Genomic DNA, 21,367 nt, shown 5'->3' on the forward strand with positions numbered 1-21,367 from the left:
ATTGTTGGAACCTTTTCCGCTATATTTTTTATAAATTCGCCTAAGTCTTCTCTATCGATCATAAGCATTATGACTGTCGTAACTCTCTCCCGAGTAATTACCACAATTTACTAGACATATTCTCCCGAATTACGCTAGCTAGCATTAAGTACGGCTCACTTAGATCGCACCAAGGTTTTGTTATCCCTAATCTCACCTTTAAACCCTTCGTATTGATCCCTCATATACGTTAGGAGTGATGTTGTTCAACAACTACCTAAATATGCACTCTCTCCCGAGTAATACATACTAAATAGGCACAGCTAATTGGGGGCCTTTCAATCAACCACATGAATAATATAGTTAAACAAATAGAGAAAATACTACGGTAAATTTATATTAACGTAACAAGAAAATCATCCTTCAATAGGTTCCATCAAAACCCTAGATTAAGAATTTAGCTACTCATACTCATAGTAACAATATCCCAAATATTTTGCATAATTCAATTACAAAGTAAAGATGAAAGGATGTAGAAATCGATGATTCTAACTCCCAACGGTTGATTCCATAAACTATTCTTGCCTTCAGTTGCGAAAGTACTCCAAAGTGGCATTTTTAGGTCTATTTATATGTGTAGGAAAAGACCTAAATGTATAGGAAAAATCCTAGTCAAAATCGGAGACGAACTAAGTCTTCAAAACTCGGACTGCGCACACCCAGACCTAGCCTCGCGAGGCCTAACGCCTGGCGGAGCTCGCCCCAGGCCTGGCGTCGCCAGGTATAAAGCCTGGTCAATTTCGCTTATGCCTCGCCTCGCCGGGTCTATCGCCCACTACACGCCTGGCGTCGCCAGGTATAAGGCCTGCTCTAGGCCTGGCTTCGCCATGTATAACGCCTGGTGTAGGCCTGGCTTCGCCAACTTCTCCTTTTCAACTGTTCCCGAGTACGCTTTCGACTTTTAAGTATCCCCTTTTCTCTACTTTCATCTCCAATTCACCTAAACATAAAATGGACTTCATTACGAGCAAATAAAGTGTAATTTATCATTAAGGCGTATAAAATGCAAGGCGAATAGTGTGCTAAACCATGAATTATAGCCACACATCAATTATCTTTGTTATTAAATATTTTAGTACAATGTTATGACTCGTCTCATATTATTGTGTTATTTTCTTGGAAAATACATTATATAGTTGTATTCTACTAGGACTAAAAAAATATTTGGAGCACAAGGTACGTGTTTTATGCTACTAGTTTTTGGGTACGTGCTTTGCGCGTGTACCCTGTCTTAATAAATTAAAATTTTAAAATATCACATTAATATTTTATTAAAAAGTTATTTGATGTATATGATAGAAGTTAAATGAAAAAAAATAAACTCCTAAAAATAATGATTGTTGAACATATTTAGATAACTCTGATAATAATAAGAAACTAAATCTCATAAGAAGTCCTCAATCATCTTAGTCACTATATATTCAACTTAAATATTACCCAATTTTATAATTACATTATTTTAAATTTTGAATACATATCCTTGAGATTTAAGAGTTTTTTCTGAATTTTTGTTGGAAAGCTATATATTCTTAAGTTCATTCTAGAAGACTCGAACCTGATTAACAATTAACAAAAGATATTTTTTTTTTATTTTTTCTCGTAAAAATTGTACTATTTTTATCAATAAAAAATACTCTAGTAATTATTTTCAAACGATTATAGAAAATAAATCACTATCGCATAAGTAGAATGTATTAATTATATTTTTATTAAACGACTCTTACATGTTTTGAAGATCAAATTTTCTGTCCCTATTCAAGCATATAACCATGTATCCAGATGCATTCGAGTCCGGTCTTTTATGATTATAATGGAATTTTTTGTAGTTGATTCTGAAAGGACTACATTAATATTATTCTAAAAATAGTGAAGACACGAAATTCAATCAAAATTAGAAGAAAAGATGTTTCTACATACTGAAATAAAACATAATGTAACATTATGAAAAAAAAATAGAAATACTCGCAAGCCTAAAACTCTCAAAGATACATAACGTTCCTTGTAGCTTGCAGTACTGGAGAGTGGAGATCACTCTCGTAAGTTCTTACCTCTTGTCCCCTACTTTTGTTTTTCTTAAATATTCTGAATCTTTAAAACCTTTTTCATAATCTTTAATTCATTTGCCAAAAAGACTGTAATAATCCGGTAGAAGACGAATATATGGTGAATATGAAATAGACTAAAGTTGTTTTACATGCAAGTTTCAACGATATTAAAAGTGACTTAATAAGATATTTAATTGAAATGAGTTGCAATGCCTAACTAATTTTCTGTAACGAACTACATTAATGAATGAGTTATTATCACTTTTAGCATGTGCCAGAAATTATTTACATTCGCTAGCCGAAAAGTGTATAAAGTTTATATAATTTTTGTATATATATAATATTTATATATATACAAAAATTATATAAACTTTATACATTTTTTCGGCTAGCGAATGTAAATATATATTTTTCGGATATTATTTTGAGAGCGGCTATACAGTGTCATTTTCCATTAATGATCCAAACAACTTGTACAAAATGTAAATAAGTCAATTTAAAATGATAATTGTATATGAGATATTGTAAATAATAATCACGACATGACAACATTTAATATTGCAATTATCTATTAAGAATAACATAACTTCAAGAACAAACGAAAGGTTATAAAATTTACTTCAAAGCACAAGCAAGTTTACCTTTGCCGACACTATCAAAATTCTTTTAATGAAATATTGAGCTCCTCTTTATACTAAATGGCTTTTGTTTAAAAGTTTAAAAATCAACGTAAGTAAAATTATAATCGCTAAATTAATCATAAACCTAAAGTGATATTAATGGCTGAATTTTGCATTTTTCGTAAAAGAAATTAAATCTAAAAAGAAGCGTTAAATCTAAACAAAGAAAAAATACGTCAAAAAATATTTAGACACAATGTCAATTCAACAACAACAATAAAAGTTATGCCTCGGTCCTAAATTTTTTAGTTTTTCCACCAAAAAGAATTAGTCAATGCCAAACCGAAACAAAGAAAAGGATCTAAACCTAAATAAAGGAAACCTGTATTCTAAAAAAAGGGCAATTTTTTGGTTTTCCTCTACAAAAAGAAAATAATAGTGAATCCTAAAACTAAACAAAGAAAAGACGTGGCAATTTTTTATTTTTCCAATCAAAGAAAAATTAGTGAATCGTATACCTAAACAAAACAAAAGAATACCTAGAAAACGTAAGACGTAGCATTAATTAGTAACCTTAATTGACAGAAAAATCCAAAAATTTATAATGAATCCAAAGCCTAAATAAGAATAAGTTGTACTCAACAGAAAAAGGCAACAAACGACAGTTTTTGGTTTTCTTTTCCAGAAAAATAATTAGTATTTACAATTACAATTTTATCCACCCATAGAATACATTCACGAAGGGTAAAAAAGTCAGTCAACATTTCGATAGGGAATTCATGTTTTTAATATAGTACTAGTCTCTACGTTCGTGCAATGTACGGATATCATTTGTCAAATATTATAACGCGTACCAAAAATAAAAATAACTTTTAATTGCATATATACTATAAAATTAATCATGGATATGAACGAATTTTAATAACCAGTTCCTTAAAGTATTTTGTTTTACATAATATAACATATAGTCTAATAAACCCATTAACCTTATAAAAAAAAGTTAATTAAACTCATCAATAAAGTTTTAACACAATCACATGACAAAACGAAACTATTTGGAATCACATAGTTAGAGATTAAAATTATAAAATTACGTTAAGAATACAACAATACCTTCTTTTTTTTATGCAAAAATTTACTTTAGTTCAGCCTTAATGATTCATGTTATGGAAGTTATTCTTCTTATTTTAAGATTCATTAATGACAAAGTCTAGATTGATTAATTTTAATACGTCTCCAATATTAAAATTGATTGACTATTTAGAAACAAATCTCATTAACAACTATCTTAAAAGAAGCAGTTTAATGCAATCTAACTTATTTATTGTATCACATCAGTTTTCGAAAGTAGTTCTTATTTGAACTTTTTTTCTTCGCTTGATTGAAACTATAAGATATGGGAATTGATTAAGACTTAAGAGCCTGTTGGAATTTCCTTCAATAAAAGAACTTTAAACCCGAAAAGAATTGAAATTCTTAGTCAATTCGTTCAAAGTTATGTGCTTTCCATCTCTGAAAGGTTAGAAAGATGAGAATACATGTTTTTTCTGGTCCGAGAGAATATATATGTTCCAATATAATAAGGAAAGGACAAACTTTATTAAGGGTAAAATATATGGCAAAACTTAGAAGATTTCGGGCTCTAAATATTAGGCAATGATATAAAATTATTTTATATTCAAAATAACAATTTTATTTAGTATAAAATACCTTCAGAGACAATCAATTTTGTAGGCTTGGTAGGCTACGTTCAAGATATACCAAAAGTATTTGACCCAAAATCAACTTTGTAGGCTTGGCGTATATGTAGTTTAATTTAAATCGAAAAAGAGTTTCAGCTTTAGGTGATTTGCGATTATATCCTTAAATTATACAAATATTTAAGGGTATAAAAGTCGATCAATATTTTGGGATATTTTAGTCGTTCAACATTTAGCATAGATTATTCGTGCTTTTATAATAATATAGATAGACTAGTCTATATGTTCGTGCGATGCACGAGATATCTTGTGCTAAATATTAAATATGTACCAAAAGTAATACACGTTTAATTGCGTAAACTACTTGTTATTAATATATGAAGTTCATTATAATTAGTTCCTTGAAATAAAAGAATATTAATATATAATTGAAACCAACTTATTAATAAATTTTATCATAATTAAAGGATAAAATTAGTTGCAAGTAGATATATTTCAAATTAATATATTAAAATTGGTAAAAAGATGACTAACTTGATAACGATAGTAGATAAGAGCATGAACGCAAAACCCTATGTTTTCTCATATTAATTTATTCGTGTGTTATCTTTCAATATATCACGAACAATCGTCTCTTTCAAAGTTCTACACGTAAAACTTACAAAAAGCAATATACTTACGTACATGTCAATGTTCACACACACTCAATTTATATTTTTATACATAAAAATGAGAACAAATCAACCCAACCCACCTTCAACAGAGATAGAAGCACAAGAGTATTGCCAACGTATAATATGTAGTGACACAGGTTTAACACAACCGTAAATAGAGAAGGAAGCACGGGAATATGCTAAAAGTAAAAATATTACCAAAACTTAAATAACTCCTTGATACTGATTTTCTGTTCTTCCTTAAATTTAGCCACCACACTTTTTTCTTGCTAACCCCATAAATAATCTAATACTAATTTTTTGATATGATATTAAAAACGTCTTATAAGCATGTGAATAATATGAATCCTATTAGCAAATAAATTCGTTGAAGAATATGAATCCTAGTGTGCATTGTATATAAATTCTAGTTATTACAATTCTATCCAATATGAAATGATTTCTTTTTGAGAAACCTGCAATATTGAGGGCATAAAAGTCTGTTAATATTTCAGGGATATATTTATCATTCAACATTTAGTATAAATTATTCGTACTTTTATAATAAATATAGATAAATATAAATATAGATGAAGACTTTACCGGAAACAAATCGAAAACCCGAAAAATCGGAGAAAAATCAAAATTGAAAAACTCGACTTTGTTGGTTTGATTTGGTTAATAGATTTAAAAACCTCGACACTATTGGTTTTGTTTGGTAATTAAAAAATTCAAACCAACTCGACCTAAGTATACCTCTAGTTTTCATTGCCTGCATTCTTAAATTTTCTACAATATCTATTTAGGTTAGTAGTTAATTAGGGTCTGTTTAGTGTTTGAGTTAGAAATTGAAGTTGAAAAAAAGTTTAAGAAAGTTAAAGTTGTATTCAGACATAAAATTTATGCCAAAAAGAAAAAATTTGTGGAAGTTTAAATTTGTGAGTGATATTCATTATTCCCTTGAAATACACCTTTGAATCAATATTTCAATTTTCTATGAAGTCCATCGACTTATGTACAATATTTGTATCCAATTTGCCAATATTAAAGGTTCAATATGTTGCAAAAAGTGAAATACTAGACAAACGGGCTAATATTAGATACACCTTTAAGTCACTAAGTAGGGGTTTGGACATAAGAATAGTAAAATTCAGAAAAAAAACTATAAAAAAATTAAGTGAAAATAGTATTTGAAAATTAGAATTGAGTTTGGATATGAATATAATTTTGGGCTATTTTCAAATTTTTGTGAGTGATCTGAAGTTAATTTTGAAAAACAACCTTTTGGAGTTTTTCAAATTTTCGAAAATTTTCGAAATTTATGTTCAAGTGAAATTTGAAATTTTTATGGCTAAATACCGATTTCGAAAAAAAGTAAAAAATATCCGAAAAAAATAAAATTTTATTTATGGCCAAACGGGCCCTAAGTTGATATTAATTTCATTTGAAATTAAAATAACATTGTAATTTTTAAATTTCATTACCAAATCACTATTTGGAACTAATGACTTCAACAATTGAAACATTGAAGCAATAATTTCATGACGAAACAAAATTATTTCCTCGCAAAACAGAGGTCAGTGAGTACATAAGTGCTACCTACATCCAGTAAAAAAAATACTTTTCCGTCGTTATAAAACAAAATGCAAGAGTGTGATGGGGCCAACCGGCGAAGTGTTTGTATGATTTATGTGGAGTATTGGGCCTTAGATGATTTTCGGTTTGAAACTTTTGGTTATCTATACTAATTTTAGAATTGATTTACCCTCACTATAGGTTTTAACTTAATTACAAATTCATATACAAATTATCAATTTTATACAAAAAAAAATGTATTAGATTTTAATCTTCCATACTTTCTCTCCCTCTTCCACTCCAAAACTAAAATTATAAATTTAAAAGAAGAATGTTTGTCCTCTTTCTCCTCAACTTCAGCCTTACCTTTACTAGAACAAAGTGATTTGGCATCAAGCAATTCTATTATGTTTTTTTTTCCATGTTAAACAATGAACGAATTATCACTTTTGAACGAGGGAAGATCGTTAATTTCTTGTAGTTTTTTAGAATCAATAAACAAAATAGTATTAATCATAAGCGAGTAGATTGAATTTGAAACTATATTAATCCATTAGAAAACTTAGAAATTTTGAATTCAAAAATCGAAATTTGCAAAATTATGTTTTCTTTTGGATTGGGTGTTATTGCAAATGATTGAGAATATCCTTTGGAGGTTATATCTTAATTTAGAGATAATTTGGTGAAGATTCGAGGTGATTTTGGTTGAAATTTCAGATTGAAACTCGAAAAAAAATACATAAATAAATTGTATGTAAATTACAATTTTTGAGCGAATTTTGTACAACATTTAAGTTGTAAATAAATTTAGTTTTTGATCGAATTTGTATATACTGAATATCTGAGGCTTTAATTTTGGAATGAAAATGGGTGTTAAAAAACAAAGGAAATTAATTAGGCAAATAGAAAACAAACTTCAGCTAGATTACGTAGCCATTAGGCACATGCTCTGTCCAAGGTCCTATGAATCTACAGAATTCTCAAGAATTTCTTAAAATCCCATTCCCAGGTCCCCCGTGGGTTGTCTTCAACATAAATAAACAGTTTACTGCTTTAATTTGTTGTTGCGGTGGTAGTTGTGATCATTTCTTTAGTAGAACAAAGAATATATTTTTTATATTATTCTTTCTTTTATATTATATTATTATCTTTTGTTTAAATTTTATTTTTTTATTTCTATTAAACAAATCCTATTTTTTTTCTTTTTTACATATTCATCCCGTATAATTCAAATTTCTTTCTTATCTAACCATTTAAAATAAAATTATATTCTTTTATACCATAAATTTTTAAATAATATAATTCGTATTCAAATATTATAGATTATACATATTAATGGATAATTCAAATAAAAGTGAAATCATTGAGATACAAGATAATTCAATACATATTACATGTAGTTTAAAATTTAATTTAAATACTACTTAAATATTCAACTATCACCTCTAGTATGTTTTCATAAATGATCTATTAATGCATTATGAAGGGCAAAATGAGTATCTTTGTCACTAATTTTTTTGTATCGACCTAAAAATTGTTCAAATAGATGATTTTCATCTACTGCCATTTTCACTATTGGAGTTTGACCTTCCCAAGCATTTATACTGTTGGAAGGACCTTCCCAAGGTCCCTACTAAATTATTATATTATTTAATGTAGTTTCAATTTTTATGTATTTTTAATAAAGTATTTTCAATTTTAATGTATTTTTATATAATGTATTTTCAATTTTCACTTTTCAATTTTAGCAACATCTTGTATGTTATATTTGCACCATTCATTTTTGTGATGGTTATATATTTTTTATACAATTATAACTTATAATAAAATTAATTTACAATTTTACATAAAAATAATATATGTACGAAAATTAATTTATCAAAATTATAAGCCAAAATTAAGATGTAAAAATAATATTATAAAGATATTACATAAACATAATTAGTTATATATAATATGACAAATTAAAAGGGTTAAATAATAAAAAAAATAATAAGGAATAGTGATGGAGTAGATGAATAGTGTCACACTAAATCTGGAGTAACACTATTCACCCTCCAAAACGGAGGTAAATTTGGAGGTGGGTTGGAGCAAAATTACTCCATTTTTAACTTTAAAATGGAGTTTGGGGCAAAAATGGAGTAGGGTTGGAAATGGCCTCATACATTGCAAATATCAAACATTTATAATAAATTTTGTACAAAACTTTAGGTGTCTTCGGAATTTCATGATTTCCACAATATGTATTACAATGATCAATTTTCAGACTGGATTTGTTGTTGTTGTTGTGATTCGTTGTAGGAAGTGGTCAACAACTATTTCTTTCTTCTTTTGTCCTGCTGAAGTTAGAGAAACTGTGGAATTTTCTCTCTTTTTCAGTATTCGCAATCCATTTATGTTTTGAAGGAGAAAACCTAAGTATTTCGCTTATGGATTTAAGTGAGGACAAGTTCATGAATACTTCCCTGTTTTTATTCCCCAAAAGATAAAGTCAAGATAGTGTGCTCCCACATGCTTTTCCGAACAAATACTACTCCATGTACTAACTTGTAATGATCAAGCGACTCCAAAAAGACTATAGATTTGGAATAGACGGAGTAATGAGTTAATTTCAATGATGGTTATTGAATTATTTTTTAATTTCACTAAAGTCATATAACTATTTTTTGTCATTTAAAAATAATTAAATTTTATCATTGTCACTTAAAAGTCATTTTGCCTCAAAATCCTACCATAAATATGACATGACATTAAATTTATGATAAAAATTCAAAAATAAATGACACATAAGTTAATATGGGCCATACCCATTTTAGATCCATTTATCCTTTAATGTGATTTAATCCATAATCCAAATGAGTTTCGATAAAAAAAAAAAATTAATTCCATATTAGTTTAAAATGATTATCCTATACTACAAAGTTTTATCTTTTATGTCACAGTACATTCATAATTATTCTATACTAAAATAATTTATGCTAGAAAATTCTTATCTTGTTTGTATGCCCCATCCGAGTCATTCATAATTATTCTATACTAAAATAATCTATGCTAGAAAATTCTTATTTTGTTTGTATGCCCTATCCGAGTCATTTTAAAATACTATTGTATACGGTAGTAATTTTAGCTTCAATAGAGTTATAAAATGACTCAGATGGGGCATACAAACAAGATAAGAATTTTCTAGCATAGATTATTTTAGTATAGAATAATTATGAATGTGTTGTGACAGAAAAAGCAAAACTTTGTAGTATAGGATAATCATTTTAAACTAATGTGGAATTAATATTTTTTTATCGAAACTCATTTGGATTATGGATCAAATCACATTAAAGGATAAATGGATCTAAAATGGGTATGACCCATATTAGCTTATGTGGCATTTATTTTTGGATTTTTATCATAAAATTTAATGCCATGTCATATTTATGGTAGGAGTTTGAGGCAAAATGACTTTTAAGTGACAATGATAAAGTTTAGTTACTTTTAAGTGACAAAAAATAGTTATATGACTTTAGTGAAATTGAAAGATAGTTCAATGACCATTAGTGAAATTAACCCATTGAGTAATGAGTAAACTTTTCTTTGGAAATAAGTAATGTTTGTTTATTATAGTGCGCAATAGGGGAGGGAATAAAATCTATATTTACGACAGGGGAAATCTTAATTAATATGAAAACGTAGAACCTAAGCTATTATTTAGCTTTCTTGTAATGGACTGCTTTGAATTATCACCCTTCAAATAAAACTTTCTAGTAGTAGTATTTTATATCATGGGTTACGTTAGAATAGTGAAGCCTCCAATCTTGAAATGAAGCTGCATTACAGAAGTCAAAATAATACATTTCAATACCGTCAACATTTATTATCTAAGGCAACTGCACTACTAGTGTTAAGAAAATCCAGAAAATCGTTCACGAGAAAGAGGTCCTTGAATCAAGGAGGAATGGTTTTCATTCCTCTCTTTCTGGTCAAGTTGCTAAGCTCAAGAAACTCCACCATAAGCAATTATGATCATATCCTCAACTGTTCTAGTCCTGGTTATTTGCACTATCCAGATGAATGGGACCAATAATCACTCATTATAATCATAAATGCCCTTTCTTTCCGCAACTGGTGGCACATGCTATTTGCTGCATAAATTAAATTGGTAGTCTGGTTCGGACTATGCTTGCAAATCATATGATAGCATTGAATTGATTTTCTAATGAAAAGAGTGTAATTACAGCTACGTGTAGGCCTAAGTAGACACCCTTCAACAAAGGCGTCACGCGAAATATTAGCACTACTTAAAAATAATGCAAAGTAAATATCAATATCCCCGTGTAGTTTACAAACTATTACACATTGAGGGTTTACCCGATGCGTACAACGTGCTCACCATATGATATTCATCCGAAGGATAGAGGCCGTGATAAAGGCTGCGAATTTTTATGGGGTTCCAAAAAAAAATAATATTAATATGAGACAATTAATATAGTTTTAGAACCTCTACTGCTCCACACCAAACACTAAATACAAACATAAGTTGCGATAATAGGCACACACGAGACGGAACAAACTCTTGCTTACTCCACTGGGACTAAGGGTCATGAATCCTGAGACGGACCTACCCTTAGGTAGGGGATCATCGATTATCGGTAATTTCAGAAACAATATATGTATATATGTGTATATATATATATATATTAAATAATAGGTATAATTTGATTAGCACCCTAAAACTTAAAGTTTAGGCAGCTGCATTGATTGATTTGGGAGGGTACAACTTAACTTTTAATATGCTGTCCGAGTTCAATTCTCGCTCCAGTATTTGTTCAAATTTTTATTAGATAGTGATTCCCTGTCACTTTCAAATCCTGGATCCGCATTTGGTCATGATCCACCATTTCCATTCCCCACCTCATTTTCAACTGCAAGTTGATTGCTGGTTATCCTATAATTTACATGATCCCTGATATACCATTTCGGGCAATATGAGTCATCTCCCACTTGCTTCCAAGACTCAATAACGATACCATACATTTCTTGTGTGGATGAGTGAAATAAACAGTACTATATCCTACAAAGCAGTAAGAAAATCTAAAATATTTCACACAGTAATGCTAAATATGTTACTAACAGAGGCGTATCTGGGGTATGAGTTCACTTAAACTCATACTCCTCTTCCTAAATCATGTATAATAATGTCATATTTCTTCAAAATTATTTAAATATATGTGTGCGCACTCATACTCAAAGACTCCTATGATGCAATTATTATTGGGTGCACCTCTACAAGTGATATTGACAGTTCAAATCCCACTCCAAACGGTCTTGTTTTCGATACGGAGTATAGATATATATGTGAAACTTACTAAAATTTTAAAAAGAATATAATTTTGAACCTTTAATTTCAAAAGTGTAATGAATTCATGGTAATAGATAAAAGTTAAACCCGTCAAGTATAAATTCTAAATCTACCTCTTCATAACAGTGCACTCATCCTTTTGAAATCCTGGATCCGCCTTTGAACGGCCGTGGTTTTCAAGATTTGCGGTAAAGTGGTTTCCCATTTGGACTTTTGTAAGGAGAAGCATATGGGTTAACCGGGTTCGTTTGTCATTGGCTAGATAATAACTCGTTTACTTGGAGGATAGTACTGATCGTAGTTAGATTCCACTAGAAGCACCAGACAAAATGCAGAAAAAGAATAGAAAAGAAAAAGTGGTCGGGGCAGGGAGGAAAACCTTGAAGTAATTTCTGTACTTTTTCAATTTTTTAGCCAGTAATTTCCGATTAATTTCATGTAATATCAAATCCTCGGTCATTTAATTTTCTCAGCAATTCACACATAACTCAGTTACGTTAAAGTGATAAAAAGTTTGATCTCAATCACTTATTTTAATGTGACAATAATAATATTGTAACTTTACTATTATAGTGGTTAAAGTTCGATGACTATACCAGCTATATAAATCCTAACGAGTGACCGAGTGACATACGTAAATTCATCTCATGCCAACTCAAAGTAAGAGAGATAGTGTTTTAAGTTAAAAGATTTCAATTAAACAATAGGAGCAACATATTCTTATTAAGTGCAAGACCTATCTAATCTATTCTACCAGTGTAATCTACTCAAACCGCATGAGGCAACTGTTTACAGCTACCCTTAATTCAATACACATCCAGTTTCCTAACCTCAATCATGTACATTATTTTCAAGTCCAGTAATCATAGAACACTTATGGGCATCTGGGGTCAGAGAAAAACTTTCTTGTTCATCTTCTTTTACATTCTTTTGGTTCCATGTCAGTTAGAAGCTTGTCATCTGGTAGATAAAATAGCGTTGTTAGAATTCAAGCAAAAGATTACCTTTGATCCTTCAAAATTGTTTCATACATGGACATCTACAACTGATTGCTGCAAATCTTGGGAAGGTATTGCTTGTGATTCCTCTGGCAGGGTTGTCAATGTCTCTCGCCCTGGCCTTTCTTCAGGCGACGACTTCATTATCGATACTTCAATTTCTGGAACTCTTTCTCCTTCTCTTGCTAAACTCTCTTTTCTTGAAAGGCTTGACCTTAGTAATCTCAAGGACTTGACAGGGCCAATTCCACCTGAATTTGGCAAGCTATCGCGCTTGAGTTGCCTCTTTCTTGATACAAACAAGCTTTCCGGTTCTATACCTGCCACATTTAAATATCTACACCAGCTGAAGAAGCTCTATCTTAGTGATAATAATATTTCTGGTACTATTCCTTCAAATATTTTTGATGGTTTCCTTTCACTATCTGAACTTGGTCTTTCAGGAAATCAATTTTCAGGTCCAATACCATCTTCAATTGGGAATTTATTATCATTAACCAAGCTTGATATGAGTCACAATAAGTTTTCTAGAAGCATTCCAGACAGTACAGGAAAGCTCAAGAATCTTGAATATGTTGATTTGTCTGAAAATCAGTTATCTGGAAAGATTCCAAACTCAATTGGAAATCTTTCCAAATTAGTCCTGATGTATCTGAATCAAAACCAACTTACAGGAAAAATTCCTTCATCAATATCTGGTCTTAGCTCATTGGTATTCTGCCGTTTATCAGAAAACCAGCTGAGTGGCAGTATCCCATCTTCAATTGGCAATCTTCCAAAAATCCAAAGGCTAATATTTGAGAACAATAAGTTCAGTGGGAAACTTCCTGCAGCTCTTGGACATCTTGCAACTCTCACTGACATGTTCTTTTCCAATAATCTTTTTACTGGCAAAATCCCATCAAGTTTTGGCAATCTACAAAGCCTCCAAACACTAGACTTGTCAAGAAATAAGCTAAGTGGAGAAATTCCTCATCAGCTTGTAAAACTAGTGAGGTTACAGACTTTGGATCTGTCATTTAATCCTCTGGGGCTTTCAAGAATACCAAATTGGTTCAAGAAACTAAAAGTGTTTCGGCTAATTTTAGCAAAGACTGGAATCAGAGGGCAACTCCCTAGTTGGTTGGCTTCATCATCATTCTCAACACTTGATTTGTCAAGCAATGGTTTGACAGGACAATTACCTAAATGGATTGGAAATATGACCAGCCTTTCATTCTTGAATTTGTCGAATAACGCCTTCCATTCATCAATCCCTGATGAATTCAGGAACCTGTCACTGCTGATGGATCTTGATCTTCACTCCAATAAATTTTCAGGCAACTTGAGAGCAATTTTCTCAAAGGAATTTCAGGATCCTCTCGGCTGCTACAATTCTATTAATCTTGCATACAACATGTTCAAGGGACCATTAGATGAAAACAGTGGAAATGAACCAGTAATGACATCTATTGTGTCACTTAGTTTGTCACACAATCCATTGACAGGGCACATGCCGAAATCATTTGGAAACTTGACAAGCTTGCAGGAGATTAAATTAGCAGAAAATGGACTATCAGGTGGGATTCCAAAAGAGCTTGGGAATGCCAAGGAATTGAAAATAATTTTACTTTCAAATAATGATTTGGGAGGTGCAATACCAGAAGAAGTTCTGAATTTGAAGGAGCTTCAAGAATTTGATGTATCAAGAAATAAACTAAGTGGTAAAATCCCTCCCCATAAAGCCAATATTCCAAAGTCTGCATTTTTTGGAAATCGTGGCTTGTGTGGAGCTCCTCTTCCTCCTTGTAAACACTCATAGTATCTGCTAAGGGGAAACCTTCAAAGACAATATTTTCCTCTTCTTTATTTGTTTTACATTTTCATCATTTGATAGTTCACCTGTATGCATTGTATTTCAATTGTAGTCACTCAATACATGAGAATTAAATGTTATTCTGACCACCCGAGTATGTTTTCTTCCTTTTGTTTTTTAGGACAGATTCTAATCTGGCATTAGGAGCCTATAAAACAAGTGGACAGATGCTACTGTCCTTTCCCAGTTGGTATTTTGTTAACAGGGTATTGTATAAAATATGAAACAGTGTTGTTATTCTCTTTGGTTACCAAATTAGAGTTACCTTTTGTCTATATGACTTTTCAGATAACATCCAGTTCCTTTTAAGTAGTTTTACTAGTACTATTTTTTAAGAGCAAGCATACTAGAATGTACAGACAGAAAATGAATGTCAGCTTCTCACTTGCTGTGGAAATACGTTTACTACCCAACAAGATTAGAGTTGCAACTACAATTCTATGCTGGTATTCAATGAATGCAAACCAACTTTTTTCCGACAACAACAACAACATCAGCAAACCCAATGTAATCCCATAAGTGGAGTCTGGGGAGGATAGTGTGTACACAGACCTTACACCTACCCTGAGCAGGTAGAGATCCTGTTTCCGATAGACCCCTCGGTTCAAGGAAAGATGAAAAACAAGCAGTAGCAACAGACAATAATAACAACAAGATAGCAAGAAAGTTGAAACGGAAGAAAAAGCAGGTAGTAATAGAAATCTAAAAATAAGAAAGTACAAGACTAACACTAATACTATTGGTATGGACAAGGAACACTCACGACTACCCACTAACCTTCTACCCTAATTCTCGACCTCCACACCCTCCTATCAAGGGTCATGTCGCCATATCCTGCCTAATCACCTATCCTCACTACTTTTTTGGTCTACCTTTACCTCTTCTTAGACCCATCAAGGCCAACTTTTGCCCAGACAGCACTAAGATTTTTCTAAAACCTCTAGATATCAATGGAACCAAAAACAGCTCAAAAATAATCAACTACAGGAGAAACCCTCTCTACTCCTAATTGAACCAAAACAACAGATAAATTATCGCTGCTGCCTTCTAAAAATGCTTTCTGAACAAGTTGTTGAGCCAATAATGATGTATCTGAATTGTCCTCTGCTTGATTTATAAAGTCACAGACTTTTTGGGGACTTAAGCTTTCAAATATTCCATCAGAAGCCACCACCAAATACTCATCCTCTGAAGTTAAATGTAGCCAATCAGTCACCTCAGGAGTAGCAATAATGCCATATTTTTTCAAAGAAACATCACCTATAGCTCGAGTCATAGGGAAGTGTCCCATTAGCAGATCAGGAACATTATTATTATAACTATGAGTAAATACTCCTCCAGAAGCTTCAACCCTAGCCCTCTCCTCCAACCTATATGCATTATGATCTCTCGTCAACTCCTTAGCCGAAGAACCAGAGCAAATAAACGCCTTCGAATCGCCAACATTTGCAACTAAAACATGACTATTGTTATATATAACAGCAACAACAGCAGTAGATCCCGAATAAAGTTCATGTTCAAGAGCTACCTTAGAGAATTCTGCATCAATTTCCTCAATGGTTTGTACTAATGATGAATTTAGGAATTCCCTATAGTTAGAAGATTGTTCAGCGTAACTCTTAAGGATAAACTTTTCCAAAAAGAGCTTTGACGCCATGTCACTAGCAGCCGATCCAATATGACCATCAAATACGGCGACCACGCCAACGCCTACTACATCAAGGCCGCCATCATCGGGCTTAAAGAAAGGAATACTAAGATCAAGGTTGCATGTTACTCGATCTTCCTGGTATTTCCTTCTTCCTTGGATCGAGGCAAATTCACAATCTTGAGTTGAAATATCTGATAAATCAACAGAGTAGTTTGCTTTGACAAGCTTTTCTTCAGGTTTAGGTTTAAACTTGGCTACTAAAATAGGGTTGTTCGTCAAAATTGCAATAACGCAGGCAATTAAAGATCCATATATGATAGTAATACTCACCCTCTTCCAATTAGTTCTTAATTGTTTTTTCTTATCTAAACAGGGAACAGCATCCATACGTTGGGCCATCTCAGCGACAAAAAATACGCATAGATGATGAATCCTATAGCCCTAGCGGCGTTGCCTTTTATAAGAATTTGGATGCTACTATGCAATAGCCAATATGCATCATGCATGTAGCCCAACTGTTAATCGCATAAATTATAAATTATATTTACAATTAAATAAAGCAAAAGCACCAGTGGTCTAGTGGTAGAATAGTACCCTGCCACGGTACAGACCCGGGTTCGATTCCCGGCTGGTGCAACAGCTTTTTTTAATTCACATAGAGAAATTATTTTTGGAAATTAAAAAAATCTCCAAGGATGTTGCGAGAATCGAACTCACAACCACCCGCACCCGAAGCGAATCATTCCACTAGACCAAACACCCAGTTGGGACACACTAATAACTTTGTTTGTAATTAGCAACATATATTCCTATCCGTTGATACCATTCAATGTTCGTTTCTGCAACTACACGATGGTCTGAGGGTTCAAGGTTGAAGTGGACTGTAGGAGTTGGATACCTTAGGTTTCTGCTATTATGCACTCCCCCAGTGGCGGAGGCAAGATTTTTATTAAAGTGAATCAAAATATAAAGAAACAAACTCACCAAGAAATCAATGGTGTCATTATATAATATATATACATATTTTTTAAAAATTACGAACTAAACAATATAGTTTTCTAACAAAGGGGTGTCAGGCTGACACCCCTTGGGTGCATGTGGCTCCGCCACTAACTCCCCTTTACAACTAATTTAGGTTGGTGTAACAAAGTATTTTTAGTTGATGTTAAAAGAAAGCATCTTTCAATGCGCACATTTTGTTGAATGTAACAAATCAGTATGAGATTCTTGCAGATTTGGCTAAGTTGCACGGGGAGGTCTAAGTTAATTAAGTTAAATGACATTTTAGGACTTCACCCTGGGCCTACATTCTTTAAACTCGACACGACTGATAACTTAGTATGATTTACAAGATTGACCTACACTTATTGCTTGTTAGAAATTTCTCTATCCATTTAGTAGAGTTTATTGTCACAACCCGCACTTTGGGGTTGTGACTTCGGCCAAGAACTAGTGAGAAAATTCTCTTCTGATTGTCTGATGTAGATCCGTCCATTCAGGTAACTTGGACTTTTTAATTTTAAGCATATATAAGGGGTATAGGTGATGAAAGCTCTCACCTGCCTCTTCCATACGTGCTGCCCCCAAGCCGTATTGAAAGAGCTACCTTGGAGGCAACCTCAAAGGCCTGCCTGAATGACTCAAAGAAGTGTCCTAGGTATCCATACGAGTTAGGGAACTCTATGCACGGTGCAACGCCTTCGGGCTAGCGTTGGGCACCAATGTGGTTCTGGAGGTTGATATGTGGGACGGCTAAGCCCCGCAGGCTGCCGAAATATTGGAAGAGACCTACGTGCCGATTGGATACTTGATGCACCTATCTTAGGGGCATCATGTGTCGACTTGTGAGCATGTCTTGGGTTCAACGACGAGCAAGGGTCTATTGGCCTAAACGTGCAGTTGTGGGGCGACACTGCACTATTCGGGATGGAAGTGTATCGCGAGGGCTATGTATGGGCATGGCACGAAAGACGCTCGTGACAATAGCCAAGGACTAAAGGTTGCCTTACTCGGGCAAAGCACGAACTAGTTGCGGATGCACTAGGCGAGTGTTAAGCTTGAGGATTGGGTTGTGCACGCGAGAGCGATGCTCAGTCTTTGGCGAGGGACAAGACATGTCCTAAGCCAACCCCTAGGGCGCGCATGGATTATGATCCTAAGACGAGATGTGCCACAACATGTCTAGGGCCAAGGGCCAAGACATCTTACAGGCAGCACAAGTTGGGGCAAGTCTTATGGGCGAGTTCCACCAACATGCACAGGATCATGCTTGAAAACCTAGGAAACGAGAAGGCTAGCCTGCAGCGAGGGGAACTGCAGGCGCCGCACGGGCAATTCGGTGCCGTTGGCGAGCGTAAGGGAGTCGGCCCGTGACACGTGGTATCAGAGATGATTAAGGCCATACTATGCCATGGCACAATGTCAAGGCAATGGTGGAGATGGCGAGTGAATTTTGGATGTCAGTGCGGAGATCATATCAAAGAAGAGATTGATGTTCATATGCCACCAGAGATCGAGAATCCGATACTGCTGGTCGAAGAAAGAAATGGGTGATTCTATTTTCTTTCGAAAGTCTAGGGTGTTACTGAATGTGGTAATATGCCGATGAGTCGGATGGTCAAGAGAAGGCCATGTTTGCCAGGTCGTGCAACCATATTGCAAAGTGTGGGAGCTATGGACTATAAACATACGGCATGATCATAGTGGAGATCTTGCCAAAGATGCATACAACGCATCATTTGAGTGTCTTTCCTATGGGATAGACTTTTGGACTGCCTGAGGGCATTGCCAAGGTGAGGAGACGAAGTCGAGGAAATAGCGAAGCTTCAGAATTGGGCGGATTTCCAAGTTGGAAGATGTCATCATTCTGGAAAGGAGTTCGCCGAATGATCGGGGACCGTTGAGAGTCCAAGTGCGAGGTAAAACCGAACCGGGAAGCCGTGCTAGTAGGACCAAGAGAGTACCTGTCTATAGGGCGAGTATTGAAGTACTATCGGGAGCATTGGGTACTTGTTGAGGAAGTGACAGTTGGAAAACAAAGAACTTTGTTCGGGAATGCAGCGATGCTATGACTTTGAGAATGTAGTACTTACCAAGAGTCGTCCCAAGAGCTGGCTGAATGCCAAGTGGGACGACAACGCTAAGAAGTATCCTCCACATTGAGTGTGGGAGGATCCACCTATGCAAGAGGCATAAGGGCGAAGTTGTGAGTCCGGAAGCGAACACATCTTCAAGGTAATGAGGGCAAGAAAAAGCTATGGGAGCGGAAGGCTACGAGAGCTATGCCGGAGGGCGTTGGAGGCTATGTGAGCGATTGAGCTACTAGAGCCATGCCAAAGAGCACGTTGATGTGCTAACTTGTGAAGGGAAAGCTTCAAACGGACATGAAGGCCGCGAGGGTCATGGTGTGATTGACTAGTGTGGGTCAATCATAAAGTTAGACACTAGAGGGTGCAAGTGCGGAGGCACTTTCCAAGTGAACACCAAAAGGAGGTGAAGTGCAGAGGCACGCTTGGAAGATACTTGGGGGAGAAGTGCATGGGGCACGACTCCTTTTGAGAAAGGACTTCGAGGAAGTCCAACCCACAGGACCAAGGGAGCCGCGAAGTACATACCTGAGGGGGCAGACTCCGGGATGTCGTAGGCCATGATATGTCATCGGGGACGCTGGCAGAATGAGTGTGGGAGGATGTCACAACCCGCACTTTGGGGTTGTGACTTCGGCCAAGAACTGGTGAGAAAAGGCTCTTCTGATTGTCTGACGTAGATCCGTCCACTCAGGTAATTTGGGCCTTTTAATTTAAAGCATATATAAGGAGGTATATGTGATGAAAGCTCCGACCTTCCTCCCTCATACGTGCTGCCACCAAGCCGTATTGAAAGAGATACATTGGGGGCAACCTCAAGGGCCTGCCTGGATGACTCAAAGGAGTGTCCTAGGTATCCATACGAGTTAGGGAACTCTATGGATGGCGCAACGCCTTCGGGCTAGCGTTGGGCACCAAAGTGGTGCTGGAGGTTGATATGTGGGTCGGCTAAGCCCCACGGGCTGTCGAAATATTGGAAGAGACCTCTATGCCGATTGGATACTTGATGCACCTATCTTAGGGGCGTCATGTGTCAACTTGTGAGCATGGCTTGGGTTCAACCATACGAGCAAGGGTCCATTGGCCTAACACATGCAGTTGTGAGGCGACACTGCACTATTCGGGGTGAAAGTGTGTCGCGAGGGCTATGTATGGGCACGGCACGAAAAACGCGTGTGACAATGGCCAAGGACTAAATGTTGCCTTACTCGGGCGAAGCGGGCGAAGCACGAGCTAGTTGCGGATGCACTAGGCGAGTGTCAAGCTTGAGGATTGGGCTGTGCACGCGAGAGCGATGCTCAGTATTTGGCGAGGGATAATACATGTCCTAAGCCAACCCCAGGGCGCGCATGGATTATGATCCTAAGACGAGATGCGCCACGACACGCTAGGGCCAAGGGCCTAGACATCATACGGGCTGCACAAGTTGGGGGGAGCCTCATGGGCGAATTTCACCAACAGATACAGGATCATGCTTGAAAACCTGGGAAACGAGAAGGCTGGCCTGCAGCGAGGGGAACTGCAGGCGCCGCACGGGCAATTCGGTGCCGCTGGCGAGCGTAAGGGAGTCGGCCAGTGACATTATGCTATATTTACTTTACCTATATTGTTAATTATTCACAAACTCTAACTTGTTGACATAAATTTGTGATTGTTCAATTATTCACCGAACTCTACGATATTAGTATGGCTTTGTGTTATCTTCATTCGACTTATTTGTTAGATTGCTTACAAACTCTCCCCAATTGACATGATTTTGTTCTTATTCAATTGTTCACCAAACTCTACCAGATTG

The 21,367-nt window shown here is 34.7% G+C and overlaps 2 protein-coding genes and 1 non-coding gene across 3 annotated transcripts; 2 read left to right on the forward strand and 1 right to left on the reverse strand.

The window, feature by feature from the left end:
* The first annotated feature begins 12,621 nt into the window (after positions 1-12,621).
* Positions 12,622-14,924, forward strand: LOC104100367 (LRR receptor-like serine/threonine-protein kinase RGI5). The gene has a single exon (XM_009607579.4). The coding sequence runs from the start codon at positions 12,820-12,822 to the stop codon at positions 14,779-14,781; it is 1,962 nt and encodes a 653-aa protein (XP_009605874.1). The 5' UTR covers positions 12,622-12,819; the 3' UTR covers positions 14,782-14,924.
* An 878-nt stretch (positions 14,925-15,802) lies between these two features.
* On the reverse strand, positions 15,803-16,885 carry LOC104100366 (putative protein phosphatase 2C 76). Its single transcript, XM_009607578.3, has one exon. The coding sequence runs from the start codon at positions 16,883-16,885 to the stop codon at positions 15,803-15,805; it is 1,083 nt and encodes a 360-aa protein (XP_009605873.1).
* A 166-nt stretch (positions 16,886-17,051) lies between these two features.
* On the forward strand, positions 17,052-17,122 carry TRNAG-GCC (transfer RNA glycine (anticodon GCC)). Its single transcript has one exon. It is a non-coding gene; the product is annotated as a tRNA-Gly (tRNA).
* The last annotated feature ends 4,245 nt before the right edge of the window (positions 17,123-21,367 follow it).

Source organism: Nicotiana tomentosiformis, chromosome 2 (genome assembly GCF_000390325.3).
Source record: "Nicotiana tomentosiformis chromosome 2, ASM39032v3, whole genome shotgun sequence".
In the NCBI taxonomy this organism is placed as follows: Eukaryota; Viridiplantae; Streptophyta; class Magnoliopsida; order Solanales; family Solanaceae; genus Nicotiana; species Nicotiana tomentosiformis.